Source organism: Aristolochia californica, unplaced genomic scaffold, assembly GCF_029961685.1.
Source record: "Aristolochia californica isolate CCGP_79_NKW_82.1479 unplaced genomic scaffold, dmAriCali1.0.hap1 SCAF_4, whole genome shotgun sequence".
NCBI lineage: Eukaryota > Viridiplantae > Streptophyta > Magnoliopsida > Piperales > Aristolochiaceae > Aristolochia > Aristolochia californica.
Window position 1 is genome coordinate 39,947,587 of NW_027182103.1, and position 9,642 is coordinate 39,957,228.

General features: G+C 38.2%; 3 protein-coding genes across 3 annotated transcripts; 2 read left to right on the top strand and 1 right to left on the bottom strand.

Moving 5' to 3' along the window:
- The first annotated feature begins 590 nt into the window (after positions 1 to 590).
- LOC137963331 (polygalacturonase-like) lies at positions 591 to 2,026 on the top strand. Its single transcript, XM_068810468.1, has 4 exons — positions 591 to 1,001; positions 1,096 to 1,385; positions 1,491 to 1,719; positions 1,808 to 2,026. Exons 1-4 carry the CDS (start codon positions 591 to 593, stop codon positions 2,024 to 2,026), a joined length of 1,149 nt encoding a protein of 382 aa, XP_068666569.1.
- Positions 2,027 to 3,750: 1,724 nt separating this feature from the next.
- On the top strand, positions 3,751 to 5,458 carry LOC137961927 (2-alkenal reductase (NADP(+)-dependent)). Its single transcript, XM_068808574.1, has 5 exons — positions 3,751 to 4,091; positions 4,257 to 4,434; positions 4,682 to 4,848; positions 4,928 to 5,010; positions 5,080 to 5,458. The coding sequence occupies exons 1-5, from the start codon at positions 3,870 to 3,872 to the stop codon at positions 5,456 to 5,458; spliced, it is 1,029 nt and encodes a 342-aa protein (XP_068664675.1). The 5' UTR covers positions 3,751 to 3,869.
- On the bottom strand, positions 5,452 to 9,371 carry LOC137961929 (mitochondrial import receptor subunit TOM9-2-like). Its single transcript, XM_068808575.1, has 2 exons — positions 8,950 to 9,371; positions 5,452 to 5,657 (listed from the first exon to the last, which is right to left on the bottom strand). Exon 1 carries the CDS (start codon positions 9,244 to 9,246, stop codon positions 8,959 to 8,961), a length of 288 nt encoding a protein of 95 aa, XP_068664676.1. The 5' UTR covers positions 9,247 to 9,371; the 3' UTR covers positions 5,452 to 5,657; positions 8,950 to 8,958.
- Between the last annotated feature and the right edge of the window lie 271 nt (positions 9,372 to 9,642).

The window sequence follows — 9,642 nt, forward strand, 5'->3', positions numbered from 1 at the left end:
GCCAAGGCCGTTATTTACGCCAATTACATGGCTTTCCGTCCGTTATGGCGCGTAAAGAGGCAGAGCCGCCTCTCTCAACAGTAACGATTAAGAAAACACGGCGGTTAGAGTGGCCTTGGATCGTCAAGTTTCCGACGCTTCTTCTCAAAACATACGCCGTTAATGGCTTAATGCTGATTCTAAGCATTGCTATTTCTTAAAATATGAAATCGTCAGAGAAGCTTAAAAGCTTCGTCCATGATAGGAAATTGGCCTTGAGTTTCCTTAACCTTTTCTGTAAAAGTTGACGAAGTTTCATTCTTAATCAATCCTATCGTGCGTAAGTCTTGAGTTCTTGTGCAGCAATGTAGATTAGATTACCTCGAAGAAGCTTATTTAACGAAGTCGTTCTTTTTGGAGGATAGATTGGTTGACTTGTAAGTTTTAATCGTCGAAAATCGAACTTTTTCCGAGTATAAATAACTCGAAACGGCCGTAACTTTGCTCATCAGTTCCTTGGCTCTTTTCAGCTCTCCTTACTATCAACTGCCCAAACGGCTATAATTGTTTCTTCCCATCAATCGTTCTGTGCTTCTAATTTTTCTGGGTTCATGGATTTTTTTCTGTTACCGCTTCTGCTCTTGTTCCCATTTGCTAATGGAGCTTACAATGTCGTCAACTACGGGGCGAAAGGGGATGGGGAAACGGACTCGACTCGAGCTTTCCTCAGCGCATGGTCATCCGCTTGTGGGTCAACAAAGCCAGCCACTATCTACGTGCCGGCAGGGAGGTATTTGATCAAGAAGGCCACCTTTGGAGGTCCTTGCAGGAACAACAAGATTTCTTTTAAGATTGATGGAACTCTCATCGCCACAACCAATTACGCAGTTTATGGCAAAGAGAACTGGCTCCTGTTCACAGGGGTAAAGGGTGTTTCTATCACCGGCGGAACGCTGGACGGAAAAGGCGCCGGCCTGTGGGCTTGCAAGGCAGCTCAGAAGAACTGCCCCGATGGAGCTAAGGTCTGTATGCTTTGCAAAATTTAGCAATTTTCAATGGTACTGATGGTGTAATACATCATTAACATTCGCAAAATATCTTCCTTATTGGCTGCAGTCACTGACTTTCAATAATTGCCAAGACATTACGATCGACGGTTTGAAATCGATAAACAGCCAACTCTATCACATTGGCTTTAACGGCTGCCGGAACGTGAATGTCCGGGGTGTCCAGCTCGTCGCCCCCGACGACAGCCCCAACACGGACGGCATCCACGTCCAACTCTCCACCGGAGTCACCATTATCAACACAGGCATCAAGACCGGCGACGACTGCATCTCCATCGGTCCCGGAACCAGGAATCTTTGGGTGGAGCGAGTAGCATGTGGACCTGGCCACGGAATCAGGTGAGAATGAAAGAAGTTCGATCCCTTGAACATGTGCCAGTTTATAGTAAGATATGCATGGCTTCCATCTAACGCTTCTGCATCCTATGTATATGGTAATGGCAGCATTGGCAGTCTTGCCAAGGATCTGAAAGAGGAAGGCGTCTCAAACGTCACTGTGAAGTCCGCGGTTTTCACCGGAACTGATAACGGACTCAGAATAAAATCATGGGGAAGAGTCAGTAATGGATTTGTACGGGATGTTAATTTTCTGAACGCGGTGATGGTGAATGTCAAAAACCCGATCATAATCGACCAGAATTACTGCCCTCGGAACGAAAACTGTCCCGGCGAGGTAAGAATTTCCGCAGAAGTATCCGTGCATCGTCTTTGTGAAATTTCTGATTGGGGATTAATTTCTTTTCGTTTTGCGATACATTTAGCATTCCGGAGTGAAAATCAGCGGAGTGAGGTATGAGAACATCAAGGGGACGTCGGCGACGAAAGTGGCGGTGAAGTTCGATTGCAGCAAAGCCAATCCATGCAACGCGATCGGACTGCAAGACGTGAAGCTGACATACCAGAATCAAAGAGCCGCTTCTTCTTGTAAAAACGCCCGCGGAGCTTCTCGTGGTTTGGTTGAACCGCCGAGTTGTTTGTAAAACTGTTAAGGGTAGTAGCCATAGAGTGGCTCCGACCGGATCGCCCCCCAGTGTTTCATGTGTCCGATGGGTCCCTATAAAGGTGTTGTGAGCTGGGAGAGCGATTGGAGTCGCTCCTTCTCACATGTCTACCTCACTTAGATTTTACCTTTTTAATGGAATTTTTATTTTGATTTAATTACAATGTTGCCTATATAAGAGAAGGCACTCCTTCACATGGGTTATATAGTAAATTTGGCTCACATCGGACTTTTACAATAGCAAATTAGACACTATTGCCTAAGCAGCCAGTGTTAGGTCCTGTAAGGAACAAACCTAGAACAAGAAGGAGAGAAGTGTGAATAGGTTTTTAATTTTTGTTACTAATATTGAATTCCATTTTACTTAACCTTGGGTGTGTTAACGGTTTTAATTAACTCGATGTGCAATGTTAATGTTAAAGTAAAGGTTAAAGCACAAATGAAAAATCGCACAAGAGCACACGGGGATTTATAGTGGATTATAATCCAATAGTATGTTGGATTGTGAGTTGACTCCCATGGTGTTTGCTCCTATGGTTTAATTCACTATGTTTGGGTTATCAAATTACACTTACATCAATATTGACTTGCGCATTTCCGATGGTAGAACTATTGCCAATGAAATTGTAAATTCATTGTCAAAAATTAAAATCTATATTTGCAAATTTAGATATTTTCTAGCAAAGGGTATTTATCAATTTTTATATTATTTATAGATTTTTTATGAAAATTTTATTTTCCCTAGTAAAACATTAAATTTTTAATTTTAAAATTTGCATGCTAAAATTGATATTTTCCCTATTTAATATAAATATAATAATAATGTAAAATATAAAATAACCATTTTAATTTAAAATCAAATTTATATAACAAGAAAATAAATAATAAAGCCCCAAAAATCTTCAAGTTATACAAAAATTAAAAATTATTCAAAAAAAAAAACTATACACTCATCTTCAAAATAAGTTCAAAAAATTCATCTTTACAAGAAGAACAAAACTTTGTGAATGTCTCATCATCAAACCTAAAAAATTAATAGTCAACTTAGTTTCAATACTTTATAATAAATAAAATTTAATTACAAAACATATAAAGAGAAATAAAGAATAAAATAAAATAAAGGGGAGAAAGGGAAAGAAGAAATAAATAAATAAACAAAAAAATCATTAAATAAAAAATATGAAAAATAGAATTTTCTTTCTATAAATTACATCTTTAAGTTTATTTTTTGTTATATTATTTAAAAGAATGTCATTTACTTCATTATATTTATAATTATACCATTATTTTATTTTATTTTATCTTCAAATTTTGATAAAAAAAATAAAAAATACTCAAAATAGAATCAATCATGAATGTATGATATAATAATATAAATTTAGAATAAAAATGTGTAAAGTTTTTAAGTCAGTAATTTTCATTTTATGATTAAACTAAAAAATCGACTATGGTCATATTCCTTGGTCAATTCAGCCCATTCGTGGTCTGTACTCTTGCTCTAGCTTCTGTCACTGTGAAGACGATTTCCAGGAGACGGAAAAGAAGCATAAGCCTTCGAGCGTAGTAATCATGAATGGGTCTGTTGATGCCGGTGACAATTTGGCTCTCATTTGCAGAGAGTAGGTAGCACCTGTGGAGAAGAGATTGCCGCGTCATTCGAAAGTTTTCAGTTTTCGCTTTTAACGCATTTTTGCTTCTCATAGGAAGGTGCCATTATTTCCCGTTGTCGTTCTGAGTCCCCTTGGCTCTCTACAGGAGCTTTTTAACCTCTGCAACTGAACCCAAAAATCCTCTGAGCTTGTGCCTGCAAGCGAAAATCTGTCATGGAGGATGTGCCCAACAAGCGAATCCTTCTCAAGCATTTCGTCACCGGAACTCCAAAGGAGATGGATATGGAGCTTAATGTTGGAAAAGTTAACCTCAGGGTCCCTCAAGGATCTGGAGCTATTCTCGTCAAGAACCTCTACCTCTCCTGTGATCCCTATATGAGAGGTAGAATGCGGGAATATTATGACTCTTACATCCCGCCGTTCGTTCCCGGTTCGGTAAAGTTTCGCACCATATAATAATTACTCTTGGTTTCTTAATGATCTTTTCTAGATTATTTTGAAGCGATCTATAGGATAATTTTCTTTTTCTTTATTTTTTTGTATTCAAAAAAAAGGGGCAAATCTCTCTTCCCTTGATTTTTCTTGGGTTTATTTGTGTAGGCCATTGAAGGCTTTGGTGTATGCAAAGTTGTCGACTCTGAGGACCCAGATTACAAACCAGGGGATTTGGTCACAGGAGTAACTGGTTGGGAAGAGTATAGTTTGATTCAACAAACTAAGCAGTTGAGGAAAATTCAGTCTGAAGATATCCCACTTTCCTATCATTTGGGACTTCTTGGTAAAGATTTTCTTCATTGCTTTTCTTTTTACTTTTCTACAAAGAGCCCTGTTCTTTTTTGAGACATTAGTAACCAAATCAGCTAGATCAAGTGATTCTTAAGGCTGATTGTGAGTTTGTATGGTGTTGTTATCAAAATGCTCATAACTTTCTCAATTCCGTTCTCATCACCGTCTCTTTTTCTTTCTTAAATTTGTCCTCGTTAAGCCTTCTATCTAAACAAGCTTACCACAACTCCTATGTGCAGGCATGCCTGGTTTTACAGCTTATGCTGGTTTTTATGAGGTATGTTCCCCAAAAAAGGGAGAATACGTTTTTGTTTCAGCAGCATCAGGAGCAGTTGGGCAGCTAGTCGGCCAACTTGCAAAATTGCATGGCTGCTTTGTTGTTGGAAGTGCTGGCACAAAGCAAAAGGTAGGAAAATTCCTTAGGGAATAAATTCATGTTAGAGGGCTCCAAAATATGCAAATAGAAAGATTTCTTCTTGTTGCAGGTTGATCTACTAAAGAACAAGCTAGGTTTTGATGAAGCTTTTAATTACAAAGAGGAGCAGGATTTAGATGCAGCCTTGAAAAGGTTAGGAGTAATAATTCTCTGGTGTTTCTCAGATAGTCTTAAGTGTCGCTTAATTGCTGCCATTTTCAGGTATTTTCCACAAGGCATTGATATCTACTTTGACAATGTGGGCGGAGTCATGCTTGATAAAGCACTGCTTAACATGAGATTATTTGGCCGAATTGCTGTTTGTGGGATGGTGTCTCAGAACAGCATTTCTGCTTCGGTTGGAATCCATAACCTGAACATGTTCATATTCAAGCGTATACGAATGCAGGGCTTCCTTCAGAGTGATTATCTGCATCTTTTTCCAGAGTTTTCAGAAAAAATTGCCAAATATTACAAGCAAGGGAAGATTCTTTACGTAGAAGACATAAGCGAAGGCATAGAGAGTGCTCCATCTTCCTTCGTGGGGCTTTTCTCTGGTAAAAATGTTGGCAAGCAAGTCATACGCTTAGCCTCTAAATGAAAATGTTTTCAGTTTTAATTTATCTAAACAGTTGCTACGTGATTAAAAGTATGGCTCAGGGGAAAGAAACAAACAATGCTGCAATTGCATAAATACAGAACTGGGATCTGAATCTTGGTAGCCTCTAATACCACTAAGAAGACCAATGATCTGAAAGTTTCTTTTTGCCCTTTAATATATTCACTGCAACTATCTGAAGCTGCAATATACACAAAAAGTGAAGTCAGGATTTGCAAATACAAGGAAAACAATCTTACAGGATGTTTGTAGGAATCTCAAAAGTAACTAGTCTAATGACAAGGTAGCGACCAACAGTGACAGCAGATAACTACAGTAACGTCTTGCAAAACTTAGTCAAGACCATGCACAACCTCTATCTTCGTTTTGCTTCTTACATGGTAAGAAATCAATAGTATCGTCAATTAGCCTGAGCTTTTTAGGGTTCATACAAATGGAAATTCACACAAAAAACCCCAGCTCCAGAAAGAGGTCATTCATAAGGAGAATGCAAAATATAAATGCTTTCAGAAGTTAGAAAGGATTTAAAAAAAAACAAAAAACAAAACAAGAAAATACTTGAAGGAATTCAGGATAGATAGCACAATGAAAAAGCGAAATATTCAGTCACACAATGAACAAGCGAAAAAGAAATGCCAATGCCTCAAAGACCAATTGAGGGAAATTGCAGTAAAAAAAGATTTCTCAAACTATAATGGAACTGACCTCTTGAAACTTGTGAAGTCTACTAAACGACCATGAATAGAATAATATAATTAAGGTTCTCTTACTACCTCTCTAATCCTTTTTCACTTTATTCAATAACTCTTTCCCTTTGATGCTAGCATTTTCTTTTTATTCACAACTACCTTTTACAATCTCTACTTATAGTCCCACTGATCATTTCTCATAAATTATAGTTTTTTACTATAGGATAGGAAATAAAGGTCAAAGCTATTCAAAGACAACTGTTAGACCAACCATGGTTTACAACCCAGAAGTTTCAGCTGTGAAATATAGCATTCACAGAAATCAAGGGATGTCGGGCAAAAGTAGAAAAGATAACATTGGGAATCCAAGTATTAGAAGTAATTAAGAGTGACTATAAGTTCTGTAAATAAGAGAGTTGTTCAATATGGTTGGGCAATGTTTGAAGAGCACTACAGACCGCTAAGTATAGGGAGCACAAAAATGATATTGATGGGAGCTGTGACAAAGATTGAGAAAAGCGAAAATCAAAATGTTATGGCATTGAATAGATAAGAATGGCAAAAACAGTTCCGGTAGCTATAATAACCCTGTTGGGAAAAAAGGCCTTAGTTACTTGGCTAATGATAGATGTTACTCAAAAGAAGAAAAAGAATTGTTGCAATCATCCTGTGTTGTCCAAGACATTTCCAATGAAAAAAGGTCAATGCAACTGGAACATGAGACTATATTTTTACACTCTTCACCGTCAAACAATTTCTTCAATGATAGTAGGCCATAATCTGGAGGATCAAATTCCCATGACAAATCAAAACGTAATTTTTTAAAATACTGATAAAAATACAAATCGGCCAGAAACTCACAATTGTAGCCATGATTGAACACAATTTATACAGCAAAGACAACGTGGCTGAAAATAATTCTGTTTTTAGAAGTTTATAACTCACAACAACATTACGTTTAACAATCAATACCATTGTGAGGGGGTCAACAGTAAACACCCTATTCTTCAACAAACCAAAACATACTTTATTGCAAACAGTGCCATGATCTCACAAGAGCACATAATGAAAGACAAGCAATTCAACACATCCAATGTGGATAAAAATTGTTGCTTAAATCAAGCTGGTTAATACACATCACTACTATAAGGGTGTCTGTCACTCAAAACCACATAATTTTTTACCCCACAAAATGTGAAGGGATTTATTAATCCAATGGTGTAGCACGTGACCACTCCCATTCAATCACTGTTGTGGGATGGATGGAACCTATTCACATGGGAAGTCAGGTCCCATTTATTCTCTCTCTCAATGATGGGATAGGACTAGTTCCTGTTCCATGAGACTAGCAAATCCCCATCCATATAGTTTGACATCACGTCATGGAACTGCAAATATTGATGGTGAGGTCAGCAATAAATACCCAATCAAAGAGTCTTACACCAAGTCAAAAAGAGAGAAAAGAACACTAGAAGGCAGAGTCACCAATTTGCAACTTCTTTTACATTGTCTTGATAAAAATCAGCTTGCTTTTTCTCACCTCATCATTAGATATTGACACAGTCTTGGCAAGTCTACTACACCTTATAAATAATGGATCCAAACATCATATTTCTTGTTGTCATACTTCAATATGGCCAATCCATTTGTTTCTTTACTTAGGTTAATGCAACATTAGTCTAACTAATCTGGTCCATATTAGGTCTACTTGTCCTTGATAGTTGGGTCAAAAAGAAGAAAATTATGCCAGGATTAGTAAGACAATGTAGTGAAAATGAGTTTTAAAGTAATCCGATTCCAAAAAGTAAAGAACTTATGTAGGGATAGTGGCTGCAAAATGCTAAAAATGGAGCCACACAATCCCTCAAGTAATATCTACGATAGTGACAAATCACAAACTCACTTCACATTAAAATTTTCCGCTGAAACATTTACTCATATGGATGAATTTCACCTTCTCCCTCTTTCAGCCTCAAGGGATGACATCTGCTTCACCCAGGTGATGAAGTTATATCTTATTTTCAATCAGCACTTCTCAGGGAGAGCAATAATGGAATTAGGGATAGCATTCATTTCTTTTAATAAGGTTGCTTGTTTTAGACACTGCACAGCAAATTCAGTAAGGTGAAGCTACACCTCAAGTGCCTACTAAAGGAAAAGAAAGTTACATCCATTCACAAGTGTAGGAATTTCACATTCTGCTCATACAGTTTAATTGAAAGAAGGGGGCAAGATGTCCTCCTTAATCAGAAACTCAGACCCATCACTACTTTGCTACCTCTAACAAAAATCATTAGTAGCCTCATATAAGGTAGATTACCCTAACAATTAATATTCACACTCTTTCTCTGGTCATTAATTTTCTGCCACAATTGGATTCCAGGAGCTTCTCCCTTGCTTTTTCACTTTTTCTTTCTTTTTTGTTGAATATATTCTTGCGGTGGAACTCTTTTAAAGAAAGAAAGAAAGAAAAAGAACAAAGATTCTCTGAGCTCCTTGAGTACTCGTTTGCAGTACAGGCAGGGATGGAGGGTGTAGCTCAAACACCCTATACACTAGAGAGAACACCCATACTGCGGCAGAAGAGAATTGCCTGCAGAAGTAGAACATTCTCTAGGAAACAAGAACTAATAGAAGGTAGTATAGCCGTAAAGAGAAAGTACACACAAAACCCTAGAAAAACCCTAATAGAAAACAAAAACAGACTGAAGAACAAAAACTGCGGGGAATATAAGAAAATACTTAATTAGATTACACAAACAGAAATCCAGAAATCAGCCGAACCTGATATTACTAGGGAGCCGGAGGAGCAGGAGAAGCAGAAGCAGAAGCAGCAGCAAAAGAGGGCGTCCCAAGCAAGCTAGCCTGCTGCATTTCGAGCTCGGTCAACTGCTGCTCCCGGTCCATAGCAATAATGAGAGGAACGAAGAGGATGAGAAACGTCGAACCAGCAATCCACGCTGCGTTTCCGGTGCTTCTGGCGAGCTTCTTCGCCACGAAAGTCGCGTCAATGGCGGCTTTCTTCCCACTCTGAACAATGGCGTAGTTGGAAACCCTGGCTAATATTCCCTCTTTAGACATGTCACCGGATCCAGGAAGATATCTCTTGCTCGAGGCCGCCACGTTTTAGGAGAGGCAAACACAGACCTCGCCCGCAGCACACAGGGAAACAGAAGGCTGGAAGAAGCGTTTGGTGGGCCAGACCGATATGATTAGCACGGGAAACAAAAGCGTTAATAGCTGTCCATGGGCTTACTCCACGATGAATTCCCCCCCCCCCCCCGTTACCTAGTTCATTAAACAATGGCATTAACGTAGAATAAATTACATTGAAGTGAGATTACACCAGTAAGTCGTCGCCACTGAAAGTGAATTACACAAGTAATTTATATAAGACTTATAAGATTTTTCCCTATGGAAATTGTAATTCTTTGTTAATATCCTTTAGTTTTTTATATCCAAGTAAAAATTATGATT